This window comes from Cryptomeria japonica, chromosome 4 (assembly GCF_030272615.1).
Source record: "Cryptomeria japonica chromosome 4, Sugi_1.0, whole genome shotgun sequence".
In the NCBI taxonomy this organism is placed as follows: domain Eukaryota; kingdom Viridiplantae; phylum Streptophyta; class Pinopsida; order Cupressales; family Cupressaceae; genus Cryptomeria; species Cryptomeria japonica.
The window spans coordinates 665,899,305-665,924,530 of NC_081408.1; the positions used below are offsets into that span (position 1 = coordinate 665,899,305).

Genomic DNA, 25,226 nt, shown 5'->3' on the forward strand with positions numbered 1-25,226 from the left:
AAATCTTATACAAAAGTCCAATGGAATGAGGGTAGGGCCAGCCCTCATTGGGGATGGAAATTAGCTGAAGGATTTAGAGCAAGACCTGTGCAGAAACAATGCAGAAGAGCTTGATTTTACAATGTAAAAATAAGAAGCAATAAGTTCAATAATAAATATTATCAATAAACCTTATTGCAATAAATGCTGATTATAAGAGGTTATGGGTTAGCTCACCATTTTTAAGTATTTAATATTTAGTTCTGTAGATTTCTTTTTCATGCATTTGTTTTAATAATTTTTAGTTAGCTTCCTGGATAATGTGATAGTTATATCTCATTTCCTAGCTAGTGGATTTACTACTATGATTTTAACTTTTAAGAAAAGTTAGAGAAAATGACTATTAAATAATTCCAGGTGGCAGAACTCTTTGCATGCATGGCAGATAATACAGAGCTTTCTGTGAATAAAGTTGTTGAAGTAATTGCCGAGACAACTGCTCCTCTGCTTCCTATCAAAGAACTCCTGGCTAAAGTTTCAATAGCAGATGGCATGGTAAGGTTTTCTACCTAGCATTTTGAAAATACAGAAACCAAGTGATTTCAGGCTAAACCATACAAGTAGAAATGTCCAGATGGGCTAATTTAATTGACAATCAAGTCGCTTATTTCAAGAAATGTAGCATATTGTGTTTATATCCTTTTAAAGGAAACATGTATTTGTATTCAGCTTCGAGCTGGACTTCAAATTTGCAAATAATAATAATGCTAGAATAAGTGAATATAGTTACTAATGGAAAGAATAGATTCACATGAAACACAAACCTTATATATGTCATTGGTGTTGATGTTGGAGCATTCATTTTTATTTCTTATGTTATCACTATGAAGGCTATGAATAATTGATGTATGTTTGTTAAATAATCATATAAAAACACACCTTATTATGGTATAGGTTTGTTTTGGTGACTTGCGATGTCAAACAACAAAGAAGATAATATACAAGTAGAGAATGTGCACTTATTTTGGTAAGAAAATAAATAATAATATTAAACTTTGGCTATCTCCAAGATGTGCATTGCGATCGAAGTGCTAAGTCTGACTGATAAGCAGTACAGATATAAATGTACAGAAGACTTATGATAGGTACAATACATTGTAAATTCCTCAAACTAGATAACACTTCAATTGCTATCAACCAAGCTCTTTGAGAAAACAGAAGATTATATATAATTTACCACCACTGCCTACCATTGAGAATAGTCTGTTACTCTAGAGTGTTATATTAAATACTGTCACGTTCTTTTTATATTTGTATTTGTTTATTTAGATCTGCAAGTAAAGAGTCTCAAAGAGTTGCTCAAGGACCTTTCTTGGATCTGCTTATGCTAATCGCTTGCAGATCAATATCCTCACAATAATGAATGAGATTTAATATGGTATCTGTCTCATCTATGGTAAAAGTTTTGAGTTTACAGAGTAAATTCCCAATTATTTAGCATTTGTCCTGTATTTTCTACTCCAAGTTCATAAGAGTTTGTGCTTGAAAGTTATATTGTCCAATTAATTTTTCAAATCAAACCGACCCCTCATAGTGAATCATTCATGGTCTGACCAGGCAATGTGTGGACATTTCCCGTAAGTGATGGGATAGATGAGTTAATCATCCCTTGCTTGGATTTGTTGGGGTGCTACATAGCTAGAGTAATTGTCTCTAGTGATTGTGTGTGATATAAGAACTATTATCACAAAAGCTTGCACCCTTGTTGAGCTATCAACTCAGCAACATTGTGAAACATGGAAACAACCCCGAAGTGTGGGACCTTGCGCATGGGGGTTGAATCTCCGGAGAAGGCCGACTTCCTTCTCTGTCTAGGTGCAGGTGTTGAACCAACTCAACACTTCAAAGCTAATTCCTAAGCCTACCCTAACAACTTGCAGAGGAAAAGAGAAGAGAGAAATTGCTTGAAATAAGGGAGGTGATGCACCAAGAAGAGATAGTTCCTCTCCCTACCTAAACGACACAAGTAATTAACTGAAACACCCTGAAAATGCACAACTTTCAGTTATGTGAGTAACCCCAATGCATAGATGAAGGTTAGAATCCACTGAATGCCAAGAGGGGAGAAGGATTCACACAAGTCACACTCAGAAAACCAGTTAACACAGCATATATGAAGAGAAAGAGTCACAACATGCACCTATGATGAAGGTAAGAAAGCATACACGACATACATAGGTTGAAAGAAGGCAAGAATAGTGTTCTTCAATTAATCATAAGGCCAAACGCCAATCTTATAGTTGTAGAAATGCAAAGATTACAAGTCTTCAAGAGAAGAGAAGAGAAGAGAATAAGAAAGCTCAAGGCAGCAGGGAGAGAACCCTTTACAATGAGGCTTAAAAGCCATTATATAGAAAAATGGGTTACAATGGTGATCATGACCCCTGCATGTCAGTCTGGAAGTGTAGGGAAGTGCATGCACTTGGCTTGTACATGCAAGCAACCTAGCCATACCCACAAAGGGCAATCTTGAGAAGGTGGATTGACTAACCTTCCAAAGTTAGACATGACATAAGTCACCAAGCATGGCCCCGTACCTCCCTTGATGGAAATCTTGCCAAAACTGTCGGAGCATTTAAAGCCTTGAGTGTCGATCTCGCCATTCAGAAGTGTTGCCAGTCGGAAGGAAGCCCGGAGACTTCGAAAATTCGAACTCCCGAAGTAAGGAAGACAAGAGAAGGAGCAAGGAACCTTGGAACATTGGGGTTCCAAAGTTCCGAGATAGGAGAAAGGAGAGCTAGGAAAGGAACTTCGGAACCTCGGGGTTTCAGAGTTTCGGGAGGAACTAGAGGAGAAGGCAAAAGGGGAAGGAACCTCGAAGTTCCGGAGTTTTGGGATAGAGAGGGAAAGGGTTAGAGAGAGAAGGGGAACTTTAGGGATCGGGGTCATCGTAGTTGGGGAACTTCGGAGACTGGAGTCACCATAGTTGGACAAGGAAGTTGGGAACCTGGGGGTTCCGGGGTAGAGGACTAGGGAAGTTTGGAACCTGGGGGTTCCGGAGTTTCGGGGTTTAAAACTAGGGAACTTCAGAACCTGGGGGTTCCAGAGTTCCGGGGTTAAGGACTAGGGAACTTCAGAACCTGGGGGTTCCAGAGTTCTGGGGTTTAAGACTAGGGAACTTTGGAATTTGGGGGTTTCAGAGTTCTGGGGTTGAAGACTAGGGAACTTCGGAACCTGGGGGTTCTGGAGTTCTGGTGTTTAAGACAAGGGAACTTCGAAACTTGAGGGTTCTAGAGTTCCACGGTAGAAGAACAGAAGAAAAGCTAAGGGAAGGAAGGGAACTTCAGAAACTGGAGTTATCGTAGTTCCGGAGCAGGAAAGAAAGAGGCTAAGGCAAAGAAACTCGAAACCTCGGGGTCCTGGAGTTCCGGAGAAGAGAAAGAGAGGGCCAAGGAACTTCCGACAAAGGCAACACTTCAAACCATGATTTCACTTCTTTTCTCCTTGATCAACTAGGCAGCGCTGGTCCATGGAACATATCTCTGATTGGTTCTCACTGATGGACCAAGGGTGTCATAAGATGACAACATTTTTGGCGACTTCTACGGGATGCTTGCCTGCTAAGCATGAAGTCCAGAAGCCTTAAACATCCATTGGGCACTGAGTCATGGAAGACCCAAACATGTGTGTGCCATCACTTGGAGGAAAACTGAAAACTAGAGCACACACCCTCTTAAGGAGAATGCGGCATGTGCATAAGCACTTGTGAAAGCAAAACAACCTCTAGTCTAATATTTACATAGTCACCAACACCCTCTTTAGAAGCAAGGCTTGAGATGAATCCCATTCACTGGGATTGGAAGAACTTCACCATCAAGCTTGGAGAGATGAAATGCATTGGCCTCCTTGCAACTAGTGATGATATATGGACCACTCCAGATAGCATCAAATTTGGAGTGTCACCCAGCTTTGGCTTTGTCTGCATCCCACTTGAGAACTAGGTCTCCCTCTTTGAAGACCCTATTAGTAGCCTTTTTGTCAAAAACCTTCTTAACCTGCTCTTGATGAGTCTTAAGTGTATGCATAGCCTGACTTCTAACCTCCTCCAACTCCATCATCTCAGCTAGTCATACTGTCATGGCATCATTCTCTATTAATTCCAGCTGATGCGCTAGTTCAAGAGAGCGTAACTCTAGGGAAGTTGGGAGTCTTGCTTCCTTCCCATATACTAGCATGAACGGGGAGTTACCAATCACCCGCTTTGGTGTGATCCTGTCAGCCCATAAGGCTGTCCTCAACTTAGTGTGCCATGCCCTCTGATTGTCTTCAATTGTCCTTTTAATTATCCTGATGATGTTCTTGTTGGAAGATTCAGCTAAGTCATTACCCTGCGGGTAATAGTTGGATGATGTCTTCAAGTATACACCATGCTTAACTGCCCAAGAATTGATTTGGGTTCCAACAAATGCCCTAGCATTGTCTGATATGATGGTGGAAGGGACACCGAATCTTGTCACAATTCCCTCAAGGAATTCTAACACTGAGGCCTCAGTAGCATCTCTCAATGCAACTACCTCTGTCCACCTAGTGAAGTAATCTGTTGCGGCTAAGATCCACTTATGGCTAGCACTAGAAGGTGGGTTTATCATGCCAATGAAGTCTAAGCCCCATTGGGCGAATGGTTGATCTGCTTGGATGGGATGAAGGGGTAGGGCAGCTAGTCTTTGCTTTCCAGAGAAGAGAGCACATTTCTTGCAATTCTTCACCCATCTATGTGAGTCACTGAATAAGGATGGCCAGTAATAACTAGCCCTCATTGTTTTGATAGCCGTAGTCCTTGCAGAGAAGTGGCCCCCTGAAGAGCCATCATGAAATTCCTCTAACAATTTGCTGACTTGGTTTTGCTCGATGCATCTTAGTAAGACTCCATTGGAGTCTTTTCGAAAAAGAGTGCCATTCACTAAGACATAGGGAATGGACTGCAACCTGAAATGTCTTCTTTTGGTCCGGTCCAGACCTTGGGGGTATCTACCTTCCATTAAGAAGGTGGTCATGTCACTTATCCAACTGAATTGAGTTTTGTTGTCAGTTGGTTGATCCTCTTGTAACACAAGGGCGACCTCTGAAGTAGTCTCAGAAGATGAGACAAGTTGTTCACATAGGCCCCTGCCTCTTACAAGCTTGGTGATCTTGATGTTGATGTCATACTCCATGACCTTGGTTATCCACCCAGCCCTCTTCTCACTGATATCCTTGTTTAGAAGGAAATCCTTGACACTTGCATGCAGAACTAAGAGTTGGATCCTGTTGTTGGACGACATGTGCCTGAACTTTTTTAATGCCCTTACAACAGTGAGGACTTGCTTCTCTACATAACTATATCTAAGTTCATAGTCCTTTAGCCCCTCACTAAAGAAAGCAATAGGTTGCTCCAACTTGTCATCGTTCAGCTGTGTTAGGACAGCTGAAATGTTGGATTCTCCTCCAAAGGTATAAAGGATAAAATCCCTTTCATAATTAGGATTGACGAGGGTAGGGGCTTGAGCAATTGCTTGTTTGATCTCTTCGAAACTGGCCCTTCCTTCCTTGGTCCAACTGAAAACCAAGTTTTTCTTCAACATGGAAGTGAGGGGTTTTACCATGGTGGCAAGGTTGGGAATGAACCTCCTCACAAAGTTGATCCTTCCAAGGAAACTTTGCAATCCTTTCTTGTGATTGGGGAGTGGAAGAGAAAGAATAGCCTCCACTCGCTCTGGATCACTGGCCAAACCCTCCTTGGATACGATGTGTTCTAACAATCTTCCTTGATCAGTAGCAAATACACACTTGCTAGGGTTCAAGGACACACCATACTCCCTGCATTTCATGAACACTTGCTCAAGATGACCAAGATGGTCAGCTACATGCTTCGAATAAACAGTTATGTCATCAAGGTTTACAAGCACAAACCTTGCTAATACACCCTTGAAGGCCATGTCCATTGCTCTTTGGAACGTGGCACCTGCATTGGTTAGCCCAAAGGGCATTTTACAATAAGCATAGGTGCCCCACTTAGTAGTAAATGCAGTCTTGTATTGGTCTGATTCTCGGACCAAGATCTGATTGTAGCCTGAATACCCATCCAAGAATGAAAATCTTCCTGAGCCACTGACCTTTTGGAGAATCTACTCCATAGAGGGAAGGGGATAGTGATCCTTGAGGGAGACTCTATTGAGATCCCTAAAGTCTACACATAGTCTGATTTCCCCATTCTTCTTCCTTACAGGGACAAGGTTGGCCACCCAGGAGGAGTGCTTGATAGGGAAGATGATATTGGCTTCTATTAGCCAACTCCTTCCTCATTAGTGGCTCAATCTTGGGGTTTATTGGCTTTTGTTTCTGTCTTACTGGCTTTGCATCCGAGTTTAGCTCTTTGGTATGCTGGGCTAGGCTAGGATCAAAACCCTTCAAGTCTTCATAGGTCCAAGCAACTATGTCATCATATTGTTGGCAAAGCTCAACGAAGGCCTCTTGCTCGGTTGAGGAACACACCTTGCCCAAGTTCAAGGACCTACCCTCAGCAACAACAACTGGCTTGTAATCACCCCTCTTTGCAGCCAAGTTCATCCTCTTCTTCAACTGATCATCTGAGTTGAAAATGCCATCCAAGGTAACTAGACCTTTAGGCAACTTGTTGGAGTTGAGATGCATGATTTGATCTCCATACTGGTCTTGCAGCTTGGACTGATTTTTAGTAGAAAACTTTGCTTCATTTTGTAAGAAGTTGACGATCTGTTGATCGCTTTCAAACACTTGCCAATTCACTTGATTGTCTAGGACAGCAGGCCTCACAACAAGTTTGATGTGTTGCTCTTTCTCTCGTGCAACATGCACTGGTATGTCGAACTGAGCACCAACTGCTGCAAGCCTATCAGCATGCTTATTCTGACATCTAGGAATGCTCTGGATATTGAAGGCCTCAAATCCTTCAATCAAATCCCAAACCCTGTGTTTGTATGATTTGAGTAGGTTGTTCTTTGCTACGCTTTGGGCTCGGATGTGTTTAACAACCAACTCACTATCTCCATATACTTGCAAAGATCTGATTTTCCTTCTTTGCGCAAGTTGGAGACCTTGGATTAAGGCTTCATACTCAGCAACATTGTTAGTGCAACCAAATTGAAGCCTAAAAGTGAAGAAATATTTCTCCTGCTCAAGAGAAACAAGCATTACCCCGGTGCCTGCACCATTCTTGTTTCTTGAACCATCAAAAAACATGCTCCATAACCCCTCTGAATCTCCTTGCGTCTTGATGAGGTTAGGGATAGGAGTATTTTCTTCATGGATCCAATAGGTGCCAAGCCCAGTCTCTTCAGTCTTAGCTATGGATCAAACTGAAAACCATTGACCCATTCGTCCAACAAGCAATCAGGAACCTCTTGCAAGAGAGTAGTAGGCTCACGGACAGCACACTCCTCCCCCTCTTCATGCAAAGTGCAATTCATGTTTATAGGGCTAGGGGTGTAGGGCTCAATATGGTTTTGGGCAATGGGCTCTGCCCTTATGGTGTCCTTGGTACCATACCTTGTTTGAAATAGCATATGGGACTAGTCGGAAGATAGGTACCCACCTATCTTGGCTGTGAAGTCTCTAGACAGGCAGATGGCGAAGAAGGCAGGGAGGTCGATGATGGATACGTCTTGCAAGAGAGTGCAACCAGGGCATGCATGCAAGGTTAACTTCAGATTTTTTACCACCCCTACTGTCTTAATAGAAGTGCCATCTAACTGGACCACCCCTTTGGTCACGGGTTCATATTCTATGCCAAGAAGATCAACTACCTTCTTAGGCATGACTGAGCTACTAGCTCCTGAATCTATCATGCAGTTGTGAACCAAGTTGTCTCCTATGATTAAGGAGAGATAAAAAGGGGGAGGCTTGCTGATCTTGCTTGAATCTTCTTCCTCGTTGGGCTGCACCAAGCTGGTGGAGGCTGCCCTTTTGCTGACTGCTGCCTCACCACCTGACTGATTGACATCCTTTAATGCCTCTTTAAGCAAATCCCTTTGGGATGGGATTGAAAGGGCCTCCCACATAGTGACGTTGAGGTTGGCCTTCTTCATCTGATCAACTATGTTGAAAGGAACACGAACTGACTTTAGAGGCCCCTTTGAGGCTACAAGGTCTACTTTTGCTCTTTGGACGACTTGGACCTCTTCCTGCCTCTTGTTCCTTTGCATGGTACTTTGGCTTGTATCATAGACAACTACATTGGGTGTTGGAGCTTCGACTGATGTTGAAGGTGAGGCAGTCTCCATGGCTCTCTTCTTTGACCTTGTATACTGCAGCATGGACTCACTATTTGTTTGGTTCAAACAACAAAATTTTGCCTCCTGCCAATTGACAAAGGTAGACTCCCCTTGTAAGTGAGCCCGGGGACTAATACTAGGCTGATTAGGGTCATATTGCTGGCCAAAAGTGGTCGGCTCATTTGCACCACTAAGGTTTGGGCAAACCCTCCATTTTGGCATACACCTTGGTTGTGTGGCTGATTACATGGTTGACACCAATCTTGTTCTTGGGAAAGGTTATTTTGCATTGGAACTATTGCCTTTGAGTTGCTTGCATTTCTGGGGTTCACACTATTCAAAGGCTTGACATTGCTCCATTGGTTTTGCCCTTGAAAGGGTGGGCTGTTTTGCTGATAATTTTGACCTTGTGCTTGGTAAGGTCTGTTATATCGAGTTTGTTGTCTTTTTAGTGCCACCAATTCATTGCCAAAGTTTTGTAATAGAGCCTTGACCTCATGGAGCTCATTAGAGGACATAGATGGCGTGGATGGTTGCCTTGCAGGTGCCATGGGAATAGGAGCCAAGGTTGGTTGTTGAGTAGGAGCTTCTGGGAAGAGAGGCATTGGAGGTCTTGGAGCTATCTTCCCAGCTTGGACCAAACAATTTTCTGCTCTTATGGCTATATCATATGCACCCGGTAGAGAGGCTCCACCCATCGATTGTACCATGATAGCTATATCGCTATTGAGAGCTCTAAGATAATACAAGAAGGCATGATTTGGGGATGGCTTCACTAGAGCAGGAATCTTATTCCATGTCTTATGGAATCTGAAGTTGAAGTCTCCCATGAACTCGTGGGGTGCCCTCTTGATCGTAGTTAACTGCTCCACCAGTGTGATCACTTTTGTCTTCAAAATGGTTGCACAATTTCTCCCCCAATTCGTCCCAATTGTGGATGGAGCTAGACGACAACCCTCTATACCACTGCAAGGCTTTGCCTTTCAAAGATGTCGCCAAGAGTCTGATAGCAACATCGTCTTGAGTGATGTTATGGATGGAGCAGATGTTTGCAATGTCTTGAATGTGCTCAATGGGTGTAGTAGTTGTTTCACTAGTGAAGTATGGTATACTCTTCAACGCAGCCACTAGTATGTCATTCCACTGAGTCAAAACAAGGGGACTCCTCCCATTGAAGGTAACAAAGACTTGATTTCTTGCCATGTGAAACAATGGTCTATTGATATGAGTGGTGGGAGCCCCTGATAGAAAAGGTCTTGTAAATGGAGGAGTAGAACGAGACCTGGGAGATGGAGTGTTTACAACCTCGTCACCCCTGACTGGTGATAATGAAGGTCTACCTCTCCTCCTTCTAGAGCCTGCAGATGGGAGCTCTAGGAATTGAAAACTGCCCCTAGAAGACGCCCTTGTATGAATTTTGGGCATGAAATCTGCAACTGCACCTCGGGAGCTCGGATGTCCGGAGTGAGGAAGCTCGGGAGTTCGGAACCTGGGGGCTCTGAGTTTCTAGGTCTAAGCACCTCGGAACCTAGGGGTTCCGGGGTTCTGAAGTAAGATGGCTTCACTGAATTCGAAACCTAGGGGTTCTGGAGTAAGCAGAGTTACGATGACTTGTGAACCTGGGGTTCCAGGGTCCCAGAGTTATGAACTTTGTGTGAGCACGAACTGGTCCTTGAGCAGAGTCGCTAAGTGCTTAAGAGATGACTGCCCCTAAAGGCCAAAACACTAAGAATAACACTAAATCCTTAGCACGTGAATTGAGTAGGTCCCACCGGGCATGCCAAAAACTGTTATCACAAAAGCTTGCACCCTTGTTGAGCTATCAACTCAGCAACCTTGTGAAACATGGAAACAACCCTGAAGTGTGGGACCTTGCGCAAGGGGGTTGAATCTCTGGAGAAGGCCGACTTCCTTCTCTGTCTAGGTGCAGGTGTTGAACCAACTCAACACTTCAAAGCTAGTTCCTAAGCCTACCCTAACAACTTGCAGAGGAAAAGAGAAGAGAGAAATTGCTTGAAACAAGGGAGGTGATGCACCAAGAAGAGATATTTCCTCTCCCTACCTAAACGACACAAGCAATTAACTGAAACACCCTGAAGATGCACAACTTTCAATTATGTGAGTAACCCCAATGCATAGATGAAGGTTAGAATCCACTGAATGCCAAGAGGGGAGAAGGATTCCCACAAGTCACACTCAGAAAACCAGTTAACACAGCATATATGAAGAGAAAGAGTCACAACATGCACCTATGATGAAGGTAAGAAAGCATACACGACATACATAGGTTGAAAGAAGGCAAGAATAGTGTTCTTCAATTAATCATAAGGCCAATCGCCAATCTTACAGTTGCAGAAATGCAAAAATTACAAGTCTTCAAGAGAAGAGAAGAGCATAAGAAAACTCAAGGCCGTAGGGAGAGAACCCTTTACAATGAGGCTTAAAAGCCATTACATAGAAAAATGGGTTACAATGGGGATCATGACCCCTGCATGTCAATCTGGAAGTGCAGGGAAGTGCATGCACCTGGCTTGTACATGCAAGCAACCTAGCCATACCCACAAAGGGCAATCCTGAGAAGGTGGATTGACCAACCTTCCAAAGTCAGAGACGACATAAGTCACCAAGCATGGCCCCGTACCTCCCTTGATGGAAATCCTGCCAAAAACATTAAATGCACCCTTGTGGCTCCACAAAATAAAGTGCATAAGTCACCAAAACTGTCAGAGCATTCAAAGCCTTGAGTGTCGATCATGCCATCCGGAAGTGTCGCCAGTCGGAAGGAAGCCCGAAGACTTCGGAAGTTCTGACTCCCGAAGTGAGGAAGACAAGAGAAGGAGCAAGGAACCTCGGAACCTTGGGGTTCTGGAGTTCCGGGATAGGAGAAAGGAGGGCTAGGAAAGGAACTTCGGAACTTCGGGGTTTCGGAGTTCCGGGAGGAACTAGGGGAGAAGGCAAAAGGGGAAGGAACCTCGGAACCTTGGAGTTCCGAAGTTCCGGGATAGAGAGGGAAAGGGTTAAAGAGAGAAGGGGAACTTCGGGGACCGGGGTCATTGTAGTTGGGGAACTTTGGAGACCGGAGTCACCGTAGTTGGGGAACTTCGGAGACCGGAGTCACCGTAGTTGGACAAAGAACTTGGGAACCTGGGGGTTTCGGAGTTCCGGGGTTGGGGACTAGAGAACTTTGGAACCTAAAGGTTCCGGAGTTTCGGGGTTGAAGACAAGGGAACTTCGGAACCTGGGGGTTCTGGAATTCCGAGGTAGAAGAACAAAAGAAAAGCTAAGGGAAGGAAGGGAACTTCAAAAACTTGAGTTACCGTAGTTCCGGAGCAGGAAAGAAAGAGGCTAAGGCAAAGAAACTCGAAACCTCGGGGTTTCGGAGTTCCGGAGAAAAGAAAGAGAGGGCCAAGGAACTTCCGACAAAGGCAACACTTCAAACCATGATTTCACTGCTTTTCTCCTTGATCAATTGGGCAGCGATGGTCCATGGAACATATCTCTGATCGGTTCTCACTGATGGACCAAGGGTGTCATAAAATGACAACAAGAACCAAGAGAACTCTCAATTGCAAGTTCTAGTACAGCTCTCATGGCTAAATAAAAAATGCCAAGCTCACAAAGGTTATGTGCATGCATTCCACACAAGCTGAGAAATGTAACTTTACATCTTGTTTATTTGTTTTAGGGAAAATAGGAGATAACACATTGGCCTTTAAGTGGACAATAAGAGATATAAGCATGCTAAGTATAATATTTGAGGAAAATGCCTATTGCTCAATGCTTGACAATTTGGCAAAAAATGATGGAAGGAGATTTACATAGTCATAGTATAAAATATTAAAAACTCACTGAGTACCTGCTAAAATTGTGAGTACTTTTGAATATCATCAAAGGGCAGAAATTGTAAGTAAACTTGCAACTGAGTCAACATAAGTTCGAGCTATGGACTGAGTCTTAGTGACTCCGTGAGTCAGACTATTGACGGGTTGGAGATGTGGCTTGTGCGGAAAAAATGCGCCTAGATGTGAAAATTCAGAAATTATGAAGATTTTTTGCCTAAAACATCCCTGCAAACCCTACATTTCATCTCACATTGCATCTCATATCTCCTTTGAGCTATTGAAGTTAATATAATCATTGAAGCTTTTATGCTTTTTTCTTATTGTTTTTACCAAGCTTTTACAAATTTCTTATACATTTATAGATTCTTCCCTTACATGTTTATTCATGTTCCATATGCATTCAGATTAATCTAGGGTTTATGCATTAAATTTTTCATTTTGTTTAAATTTTTTCAGAGTGATGGTTGTGTAATTTTTTTGTTGTAATACTAGGATTTGAATTAAACAATTTTTTTCTTTTCATTTTTTAACACTTGCACATTGTATCCAATGTGGCATCAACATATGAAAACCAAAGCATTTCCAAACTTACAAGTGAAAACCATATCATCTCTCCTACTTCACCTTTTGAAGGAGGCAATATTTGTTTTGATTTAAAACGATCTCCACAAGTGAAGGTGCATTTCCAAACTTACAAATCAGACCTAGCAGACACCACCTAGCGAACTTCATCAGATTCTGGAGCAATTTTCTTATTCCTGGAAGTGAGTTTGGATATCAAACATGGGTGTGAATTTATAAGGTTTGATACGAACGAATCTGGGAAACATTTGTATCTGTTTTGAGGTTGATTTGGAGCGAAATCATAAGCAGCCCTAATGTGAGTTATGCAGACCTGATTCAAATTTCCAGATTCAGACCTGCATCATCAAGTCCGCCCTAATAAGCAGATTATAGGTTTGATGCAAGCAAGGAATAGTAAATGTGGAGCATGGAATGGAGAACTTTTCCACCACATGAAAGGGGCAACACTTACAAATTCATTCTCCAACATGGTGTATCGAGAGGAAGATAACCAGCTAAGAACACAAGAATAAGGTGTTACAATATAGGGAGGATGAAGAATAAGGGTGTTGCCTGATGAGTTTGTGGAGAAAACGTAGGAGCGAGTGGATGGAAAGATCTAGCACAATGGTGTACCAACAATAAAAGATAAGTATTCCTTTGTTGTTTGTACCTTTAATTAATGATCATGAATTTTATGTAGAGTATAAATTCATGCAATTACATTGGATTAGTGAATCTTGTATGCTTCATTTGCATTGGATGAACTATTATTAATCTCCTTTGTAGCTGGAGAGCTTCTAGGTTGCCTGGCAGCGCTTGGTATCATATTAAAGTTGCCACCAGCCTTATTAGGTATAACAGTGTTGGCATTGGGAAATTCTGTAGCAGATGGTGCAGTTGCAAAGGCTTGATAGCCAACCATGGCTATGGCTGGTTATTATGCAGGGCCAATGTTTAACATGCTTTGGGCTGGTACTTGTGATTCACTCAGCCCATGCATATCCTTCTGAGTATTATCCTCACCTTCATTTGTGAAGATTTTTGAGAGTGTCTCAAAAATAAAAGGAGAACTGCAACTCGATTGTGATGGTTGGTCACATTGATTTCATTCTCTATGTACATGGATTGTAATGGTGCCTTGAGAGGCCTGGTCCTATATTGAATATACTGGCTGCATAGTGTGTCCGAGAAATCTGAGTTGAGCAGATTGCTTTCTTCTTGTGGTGAGATTAGCACTTCCGGGAGTAGTAGAGATGAAAGGAAGATATTTCAGAATCAACAAAGATAAGTTCTATTACTTGTTTAATTGATCCTTCAATGATATTTGCCACTAATTGATCCTTCAATGATATTTGCCGCTTACTTCACTTGTAGTTCGATATAAACTATTATTAATCCTGTTAAAATGCAGGTTGGATTGAGAAGCAAATGAATGATGAATTAATTATCTGAGATTAAGGAATTCAAGGAAGGAAGAGCTTGAGGCATCTTGTGAGGAAGCTTCACAAGCTGAAGGATGGAGACACAGCTTGCTGCCATGGGACTGAGTGTGACATGTATGGCCACATTGCTCGAGAGTGCAAATTTAGGTCTACTTCTCTAGCTTCTTCTACGGAAGTTGACATAGGGGCACCTCAGGAGGAGCCAAGGTCAAATGTCAACTTAGAAGGGTTCTTGTTCTAAAAGTAGGAAATGTCATTTCAGCTTCAGAGGGAGCCTGACATTCCAGCTTCAGAGGGAGCCACATCTTCTTGAAGATTTTGTTAATGCATTCTTCTCTGCGAGAGAAGTTTGAGGTGCAAGCCCTTGGTAATGCATTCTTCTCTGTGAGAGAAGTCTGAGGTGAAAGCCCTTGTTCTACCCTCTGCGAGTAGGCATGGTGGTAATGCACTCTTCTCTGGGGGAAGTTTGAGGTGAAAGCCCTTGTTCTACCCTCTGCGAGTAGGTATGGTGGATCCACCCTCTACGAGTAGGCATGGTGGATGTCATGTGAGAGACTCCATGACTTGGCTGTTGTGTTTATTCACCCTCTGGGAGTAGCCATGGTGAATGTCATGATGAGATGACGGCATCACGTTGAGGATTACGTGATGGGCACTTGTGTTCACTTGTTTCCATTCATGGAAGGAGCCATGATGGACCCACCCTCTGGGAGTAGCCATGGTGGTTGTGTTCACTGTTTCCATTCATGGGAGTAGCACTTTCTAGAAGCCTCTAGAGATCCCTTGTTAAGCTTATAAATGGAGGCCTCTTCCCTTCATTTGGCATCTTATGTCTATTGTAATGTTACTCTGCCGGAATGGTATTGGGGTTGCTTCGAGGAATGAATGCCTCCTAGCCTTGGCATTGCTTCTTGCTTGAAAGATAGCAACTAGTGGTGAATTAGTGTAGTTGTGAGAGTTTGTAGTGGGGATTGCATTGTAGTTTGAGTTGTGCTTGAAGTTTAGTTATTTGCATTTCATTTCATTTTCGGGAGTTGCGGTTGGCAGGGCAGATTTGTAGTTTCACTCATATATTTCAAAATAAAAGCATATTCATTCTGGGTATTGGCTGGGCGCTCCTTTGTGCAAATTTGCAGATTCTAATATGAAGTGTTTTATTTTATAGAGAAGAATCGCCATTCTTGCCTGGCGTCATCGCTGGGAATTGCCTTGGGGTTCGTGATAAATAATCTGTTGGGTTAATGTCTGATTTCTTGGTATTGGTTGGGTCGCCTCCTTCATAGGAAGCCATTGCTTTTGGTTTTGGGTCATTCGGACTAGTATTGAGAGAGTAATGAGCGTTTTAGTGATTCCATGTGTCGCTGATTAAGCATTTCACGTGCAGGTCTGTCATAAATCAGAATATTAAGATTGATCCTTGAGTAGAATTTTTTGGACTTGTCATTTTTGTTAAGCCTGGGAGAGCCTTCTATATTGTTACAGCATTGTATAGTCTTAATCCTATGATCTTGGCAAGCATTTACTATCATATTGTAAGCTGAACAGTAGTACTGGTAGCATTTCTTCTCATTTTCATTTCACGCTTGTTATTTACATTTAATTCCATTTCTAAGTTCTTAGCATCTCCGCCATATGGGAGCTCCATTCCCACCCTGGGTTTGAAAGCACATGCTTGGTGTCAAGTTTTTCCTTTCAACAGTTGTAATTGTAAAGATCCTCTGACCATATGTTAGTCCATCTTGGGCACATTCTTGGTTAGAGTTGCTTTCAGCATGCACCAAGATCCTTTGACCATATGTTAATCCATCTTCACATTCTTGGTTAGAGTTACTTTCATAATGCTTTAAGACCCTCTGACCATATGCTCACGCCTTGCCCAACCCGAGATCCTGGTGTACATTCTTGGTTAGAGTTGTTTTCCGCATCGTTTTGGTTTAAGTGCTAACCCTAATGGATGTGTGTTGCATTACTCTTTGTAATTGGAAAATTGAAAAAAATTGGTCTAGGATATTTCAGTGAGCAAGGTAGTGTTGGAGTGTTGTACTTGGACAGTGGATGCACAACCAGAGGAGTGGTAACAAGAATGTTACATATGAGATAAAGATAGGGAACAATGAAACAATTCTACTTGTGGGCAAAGGGCCTATTATGATTTGCACCAAGCATGGTGAGAACTGAGAAGAAAGAAATGGTAAATGTCTAGTTTTCCTCAAAGATAAAACATAACGTCTTGAGTGTTGGACAGTTGGTCCAAAGAGGTTACAAGGTGCTGATGGAAAAAGGAGAATGGATCATCATTGGCAAGAATGAGAGCAAGAATGTAGTAGCAATGGTCCAAATGACAAGGAATTGGATGTTTCAAATAAGGATTCAAACCATAGATGACACACTCGCAGAGTACTCAGCGAGTTTCAAAAACTCGCCGAGTTTTTGAGCTTTGCGAGTTTTTCTGACTTTAACTCGCAGCAAAAAACTCGTCGAGTTTTTGCAAAAAGCTCGCCAAGTAATCGCCGAGTTTTTTGCAAAAACTCAGCAAGTTTCTTTTAAAAACTTGGCTAGACTAAAAAAAGAGGCTCAAACATGTGAAAAAATTATCAATTTTTGTTTTTTCAGGTCAGTTTCATTCTCTTCATCAGAATATACACATGAAATATAACATTTAAGTATAAGTGAAATTTCAATATGTCTTTTTCCTTTCTTATGCTGCCCCTTGACCTCAACTTGGGGGCGCTGCCCCCAAACCCCTGTCAAAAAATATAGGGGAAACTGCGCTGATGGACGTAGGGAGAATTTAACCTCCGAGTCTGATTAGGCTCCATATAACAGCATAATTAGCATTGAAGAAATCTTGGTATTATACATTTTAGAGTTGAAAGTCTGAAACTATGAGTATGAATGATGAAATTTCAAATATGATGAAAGTTTGAAACTAGTTTTAGCTAGAGCTGGGAAGAGGAAGTTGTAATTGTAATTTGTAATGATGTATTTACTTTTGGTTTTACAAAAACTATTTACTATTTTGCTTCCAGCCATCAGTATTTCTCATGAGGATGCGATTTTGTAGAAACTTTGCATTTAAATATATCTAGAATCAGCTTGTTTCTTTTGTGTTATCATTTATTGACTCATTGGATGCATCTTCTCATTAAATTTTGCAAAAAAATGCATTTTTTATTAAAATTAAGTGTGCTTTTACGTTGCCGAGTTTTTCGCCGAGTTTTTTTCTCAGGGGCTTGGCGAGTCGAGCCGAGTCGCGAGTAGTTCAACTATGGTACAAACTATAGTAGTACAATAGCAACCAATTTTCAAGATAGTCATCAAAGACCCTTAGGCTTTGACATCTAAGGTATGCACATTTAATTTCTTCCAGACTGACTTTTGTCCAAGACATTTATGGTTAGGGGTTTACGAACCATAGTAAAGCCTAATGGAAAATGTGAAGCCTGCACTTTAAGCAAGAACCATAGGTAGCCCTTTCAATCAAGGAACTCTAGAAGAACAAGAGCATCATTGGAATTGGTGCATATAGATTTGTGTGACCCTATGCAAACTCGAACAATTGGAAAAAAATAGTATTTTTCCGACTTTTATAAATGACTACAATCGGAAGACATGGGTCTACTTCTTGAAGAACAAATTTAAGGTGTTTAAGGCCCAGGATGAGAAGAAAAGTGGAGACCTTATTAAGGTCCTTAGATTAGAAAGAAGGGGAGAGTATACCTCAAAAGAATTTGTGAATTTTGCAGAAATGAAGACATCAAGAAAGAGTTGACAATCAACTACAGTCCATAGAAAAGTAGAGTAGCTGAGAGAAAAAATAGGACCATCATGTAGATGGCAAGTATGTTGAAAGCCAAGGGACTCAAATAAATATTGGGGTGAAGTTGTTGCAACACCAATTTATTATTAAATAGATCCCCTACAAAGGTTGAGTGTGACAAGATTCCATAAGAGGTGGACAAAGCAAATGGAGTGTGGTATATATATTTGTGCCAAAAGATAAAAGTCAAAATTTGGATGACAAAGGTGAAAATTACATCTTTGTAGGCTAGAACAAAGAGTCTGAGCCATACAAATTGTATAACCCTATCACTAAGAATATTGTATTCAGCGGGGATGTTGAGTTCATAGAAAATGAGTCATGGGAAGGCATAGTGGACACCTCTACAGGTGTTTCAGTTACAATGCCTATAGATGATAAAGAAGAATGAAATGAAGAGAAGCAAGTTGCATCTATAGACGGAATGGAGGCCAGAAATCAGCTTTGAAGATCACCTACAATAGTTCTGGAGCCCTCCAGACAAATCCGGAACCAATAGACAACAATTATCTAAAAACCAGTTAGCTCGAAAGACTTTCTGCATAATCAAGTAGCTACAACAATAAGAGTTTAGATCCCACTCTTGCCTACCAAGTGCTGAGAGAAATGAAAAGCTTGAGGGATATTTATCATAATGAAAGGTATGATGTGAATCATATGGAAAATTGAAATATCTCTCAAGCAAAGTATGTAGCAAAGATTTTGAAAAGATTTAGAATGCAAAATAGCAAGCCTAAACCAACACCAACAACCACAGGTTTGAAATTAAGGAAGATTGCAACAACATTAATCCAACTATGCACAAGATTATGGTTGGAAGTTTAATGCATTTGACAACAACTAGGCTTGATATAATGCATGCAATAAGACCGATTTTCAAATATATGAAAACACCAAAAGAAACACATTGGAAAGAAAGTAAGAGAATTGTGAGGTATGTTAATGGCACCAAGGGATATGGTATTTTCTATACTACAACAAATGAGTTTGGATTGGTTGGATACATTGACAATGGTTGGGTAGAAAGTATAGATGATAGGAAGAGCACATTGTGACATGTGTTCCATTGGGGTTCAGGAGCCATTTCACAAGATTTGAAGAAACAACCCATAGTTTCTCTTTCCACAGCTACAGCTGAGTATATGGCATTAAATGCAACATGTCAGGTTGTTTGGCTATGGAGTATCCTAACATATTTGAAAGAATAAAAGAAGATAGTACAACCATATTTTGCGATAATGTATCATCAATAGCCTTGAAGAAGAACCCAGTCTCCCATGGATGAAGCGAGCACACAGAAATCAAGTATCCTGTCATAATGAAGTTGGTGGAACATGAAAAAACTAAAGTTCCCTATTGCAAATCTGAGCAACAGCTCATATACATTTTTACCAAGCCACTCACAAGAGACAATTTTTGATTGTTTGAGAAGCAGTTCGGGTATCATGGATATAGTGTTAGCTTCTTTGGAGCCCTCTCGATCATCTCCAAATTCATGTACAACCAAGCTTCCGAGCTTCGAAAGCTCTGCAAGTTAAGCTTGAGAAGGTCCAAAAGGTGAGACCCAGAAAAGCTCCAGAAGGTGAGCTCCAAAATGGATAGTTTAGCTTCAGAAGTATAGAATGAGCATGGAGACTTGGGATTAAGGGGGAGTGTTGGAATATTGTAATTCTAAGTCAACACATTTTTTTTTTTGGTGGGGGGGACTTCTATTTTTTATGCCTAGATTTGGATTTTAAACAGCAGTTAATTTTTGGGGAGAATTTATTGTGGTAGGTGAATTTGAAATTGGTAGAGATAAACAAAATGAAAGAGAAGAAAACTGTTAGTAGAGAGAGAAGACGATGAATTTTTGTAAGAATAGAAAAGTCAACTGCAGCGGCAGCTATGGAAGCCAATTACAGAGCAGATCTAGACTCTGAGCGTACACACTAGCTCCAAAAATGCATCTCCCAATAGTTTTGTGATTAGTCTGTAATAGTTTTGTTGTAAATGACATTCTGGCATAAATAAAAAATATAATTTCTTTGTTTTATGAATCTTGTTATTCTTATTTGATCTCCATAGTTTGTTAGATGTTTTTTATTGCCGACTGTTGGTATCAGAGTAGCAGCCTCTGTTTTATTTGGGTTTTATCTCAACAGTTATAGGAGAAATTCTATATATATGTAATTCATGTTATTGTAATATAACGTTGAGTATGATCAATTGATTAATGTTTTTAAGCCTTTGGCTTTACTTCATTTCTCGTTTTTAAAATGTTATAAGTGTAGGTTTTCTATGAGACCTCTCTATTCACCTTCCATTGTGTTGTGGCATGTTAAAATGACACAAAAAACATGTAGCGCAGACCACATGCAACAGCCTTTGATTTGTCCATCCACAACTCTTGCATTTTGTAAAACAATTTTGTGGTGCAGACCTTGTGCAAACTTGTTAACATTCATCATCCACTTGCATTCTCTTTTTTTCATACACCTTGTTCGCTCTTTCCATTGTATGCATTCCATTTTTGTTCACAATTTTTTTCATACTTAAAATAAATAAAAATTACTGTATATCAAAGGCATTGGGAAATAGTCTTTAAGTGTTGAAATCTACTTCATGGGCTTTCAAGCTATTGTTTGCATTGGCTTTATTCAATCTGCATTGAATAATCTACTAGAAGAGAGCATGGGGTTGTAGATTCATTTCCTATACAATGGTTATTTGAGCCAGCACTGTAGCTAAGTAGCAAGGTCATTAAGCACAAAGCATATAACTGAACAAAGACCTAGAACAGGTGTGAGAAAGTGTAGAAAGGGCTAGAAATGGCATTCAAATAATTTGCTTGCTGCATTGAATTTTCTTGCCATTGGCATTGAAATGGAGCCTCCTTTACAAATGAATAACGTTCAAAGTTATCAAAAAGGCATAACATTTCTAAATGTCTAAATTGTAGATTCATTCTAGCAACTCGGAATGCAAGTAAATCAGACCTGCAAAGTCCTACCCAAGTGTATCTTTTAGTTTATTTAATGGCATTCAATTTCTCGATGTAGTTTGCAACAGAATCAAAATCTCTGTGATGGTGGGCAAAAATTGGAATATTTATGTTCAGACAGAGGAAATCTAAAATCTGTGATTTTGGGTGTGGATGGCCAAAGATTGGTTGTTTTTTGTTTGTTTCTAGCATGAATGGAATCTTGGATCTTTGTCATGATGGAAGAAACCTAATAATTTTGTTGTAATGATTGAAATCTTGCTCGATATTGAGGAGATCTAGGATCTTTGGCAATAATGAAAATCATACCCATGCATAGTTAGTTAACCTCTCCAGGAGTAATCAGGTACACATTCTTGTTCATCGTTCCAATTTGTGTCAATCAAGGAAACAAGAAGAATTCAATTGCAACCATACTTATTTAGCAGGTGTAATTGTTGACAGCTTGTTCATAGCACTTGTATGCTTGTCACGGTCATGCTACAAAGCCTTAGTTGTGAAAATTATTTTGCAATTGATGGTTTGTCCGCTACCTTACTGTCATTAACACTTTGTCTTGACCCAAGGATATTCACGGATAACATGGACTTTGTTGATTCTTGTAAAGGGTGATATAAGGGGGATGTTGTGTCAAACTTATATTATTTGAAATTATTGGTTGGTATCAATCAGTAAGTTGTTACTTATTAGTTGCGAGAGTGGTTATAGGAGAAATCTCATATGCATGTAAGTCATGTTATTCATATTGTAATGTAATGTTGAAGATAACCAATTGATCAACGTGTTTGAGCATTTGGTTCTACTTCATTCATAATTTCATATCTTGTTTTTAATAATATTGACAATATGGAAGAGATCCATTTATAGTTTTGGCAAGGTGTTTTAAGTTTATCCTGATCTTAATGGTGGCAGAAATTTTAGTACTCCAAGGGGAGATATGAAGTTGAAAAGACCTGTTGAGTTTGTCTGCATATGCAAAATATGGATGATTACCTAGGTTTTGTTTAAGGATCAGAACAGTGTCAAATGCATTCTTTGTTTGAAAATCATTTGATAATGGTGTCATATGCTGAAGTCCCGCTATAATAATCCTTGGAAGAGGAGTTTTATATCCAACCAAATTAAGAAATATAATTTACTATATCTTTTTAATCTTATTTCATCAACAAGATGCATCATGCAATGATCTTTTTTCTACCTTTGAATTTTATGTTCATAAATGTTTCCCTCCACTTCAAGTTAAATAAAGGATCAAATCTAAACTGACTCCAACATGTCTTCCTTACGAGTCTTTAACCCATGTTGTAGAATCGCATCAATCTAGACATCCATAAAATAGAATGCAGATGATAAAGACATCCATAATGGCTCATTGACCTAAGGGGATGCATCCATATGTAATCATATGTTAATGCAATAATCTTGAAGTAGGCTAATCTTGTATATCAGTAGATGTAGTCACCAAGGGATTGTGGCTAGGAAGCCACAACTAGTTAGTTAACTCTTTATATTACAAAGATAATAAAACGCTAGGATAAAAACATGACTTGCAGCCCCACTAATAACACCATTAACAATATTATAGACAACAAGTGCAATATTGTTAACGGTGTTATTAGTGGGCTGAAGTCATGCTAGGAAGTCTCTAATACTGTTACGTTGTTTTAGTGAGCTGTAAGTTAAGCTTTTATCCTAGCGCTCTATAATCTATGGATGGTAACTTTTCATCCAGATAAATTTATTTAGCGGCAAATTATCAAGTTGCTTTGGAACTTAAAATTAAGTTATACAAACAGTTACTTGTTCCTATCTGTATGAAGTAGACTAAATTTGTATGCTTTATCTTAACAGGTTGTGTATTATCTTCCACAGGAAACTTTCAACATAAAAATAGGCACCCTACATTGAAAAAGCTAGGTATATAAGATAACAAAGAGACTGCTTATAGCTTCAAGGATGAGAAAATATTGCAGTGCATACACTGACCCATTCTTTTGGGGTGTTAGCAGGAGCAAAAGTCCACTTCAGAGCTTGTGGCATCGGCTCCAGTGTCCCAGTCATCAGTGGAACAAGATGCTTCTGAATCTGCTCCTCCAGTAACTGCAGAGAAAGCTGAACAGCAGCCAAACGCAATGAGATCCCTTTCTCCTTATTCAATGTAAATTTTCATATACATAATTCTTTTATGTCTAGTATTTCAGTTAGAAAGTTGCATGGTATAAATTATTCGGTCTCCAAGTATAATGGTATTATTTAGAGGCAAAAATAACTGTTCTGTTCCCAGTTGAAGTTGCTTAAAACTTGATTTATTTAAATTATGATACGTCCATAAACGTTGAGTCTAAATGATCCAATGTTCAATTGTATGTAGGTATGAGGATTTGAAACCTCCAACTTCTCCAACTCCAAAGCAGTGCTGATCCTTGAATAGAATATGATTTCGTGAAATTGTATATCCAATTTGTTTTGTGGACAAGATAAATGAGATTTATTTCAAGTGGCTATCATATTCAAGCTGCTGTAGATGAAATAAAATATATTTTTAAAAAATTATATTTTACGATCCTCTAATTAATTGATGAAAGCTTGTCACGCTGAGAAGAGTATATGTGCACACTCCATAGCTGAAAATTGAAATAACTCATTCTTGAAGATTCTCTGCAGATTTGTTTTGGTACAAAGATGAGATTGGATAGTTTTCAAGGGCTTTCAATATTTTTCATCATAACACTGAAATTTGTCTCTTTATCTACACTGGACAATGCAAACAGAATTAAGTATCGGATTCAATAGTACGGATACACACCAAAAGGTAAATACCCTATTTACTAGGTGCAAACTGATTTTTCTCTTGTTATTGTATTCCTGCAAAGAGCGTTTATACAGAATAGCAAGAAAATGACAGACCGAGAATTTTTTTTGTTGTAGAATAAGTACTACAAAAGATTCTTGGAGCAACAAAAATATCGACGCCATAAATGTCTGCCCACTGTGAGTATGGATGGTGCTTGCTCATGAGTTTTGTGATTTTTTAATAAATTAACAACTGAAGAAAAAATATTAACAAGATCACAAGATTGATTCAATCGGAGTCAAGTTTTGCACTTTCTACATTCTGCCATTCTGGCCAAGTCCACCCTTCGGTCCCTCTGGATTTTGAACAACAGTTAATTTTTGGGGAGAATATTTTACTACGAAATTTTTAAAAAGTTTTTATTTTGCTATATTTTATTTTGATATTTATTATTAGTAAATTAGTAATTATTAGTTGATAATAATTTAATATTAATATATAATATATATGATTGTATAATTTTAAAAATAACTTAAATAAAATTGAATTAAATAACTAAAATGAAATTGATTTAAATAACTAAAATGAAATTGAATTAAATAAATAAAATATTTTATTTAGCTTCTTTAGTTTAATTTTAAGTTCAATTTATTATTTAGTCCAATCAGCTTGCAACTTAAAAAAATTGTAAGTTTTCCTTATTAACCAATCAACTTATATATGAAAATTGAATTTTTTTCTTATTAATTAATCAAATTATACTAAGTCTAGTTAATAATAATTATTACAGCTAAGCTAATTAAAATTCAAGAATTTGTTTAAGAATTAAAAATTAAAGAAAATAACTTAAATTAGTTAAATAATTTCATTTAAATTAAATCAAATTAAATAACTTAAATGAATTAAATCATATTACTAAAATTAAAATATTATTCATATAATAAGTCAACTACATACTAGATAAGATTTTTATATATGAATTTAAAATCTTAGTCAATTTAATTTTCAAAATATTTTTAATAAGATTGTCTTAAATATAAATTTAGAAACTTGTCATAATTGAAATAATATGGTATAATTATTTTTAAGTTTTGAAATATTTTAATATGAATTTTTTAAATAGTTTCTATTTTTTATATGAATTTAGAAACTTATCATAATATATAAAATTTAAGATTTTGACATTTATTATTAGTAAATTAGTAATTATTAATTGATTATAATTTAATATTAATAAGTACTATATATGATTGTATTTATTTTATGAAAATTGCAAGATTTCTTTATTTATATTCTAAGTTTTCCTTTATTAATATTACTCTTAACTAAAAGAAAAGTTGCATAATTTGCAAGTTTTCCTTATTAAACAAACATTTTATACTTAGTCCAATTAGCTTGGAGTAATACAAACATTTATTTTATGCAAATTCTAAGTTTGAGTTATTAATATTACTTTTAACTAGAAAATAAGTTGTATAATTTGTAAGTTTTTTTTATTTATAATGTTTTTT

General features: G+C 39.0%; 1 protein-coding gene across 3 annotated transcripts in view; it reads left to right on the plus strand.

Moving 5' to 3' along the window:
- LOC131061778 (protein TIC 62, chloroplastic) overlaps nucleotides 1–23,646 on the plus strand; it is a 154,087-nt gene extending 130,441 nt beyond the window's left edge. For all 3 annotated transcript variants that reach the window (XM_059220035.1, XM_059220034.1, XM_057995601.2), the window contains 3 exons: nucleotides 397–534; nucleotides 22,931–23,079; nucleotides 23,293–23,646. In XM_059220035.1, the coding sequence (XP_059076018.1) occupies nucleotides 397–534; nucleotides 22,931–23,079; nucleotides 23,293–23,341 (336 nt within the window). In that variant the 3' untranslated portion in view covers nucleotides 23,342–23,646. The remainder of the gene's footprint in view (nucleotides 1–396; nucleotides 535–22,930; nucleotides 23,080–23,292) is intronic.
- Nucleotides 23,647–25,226: the final 1,580 nt, after the last annotated feature.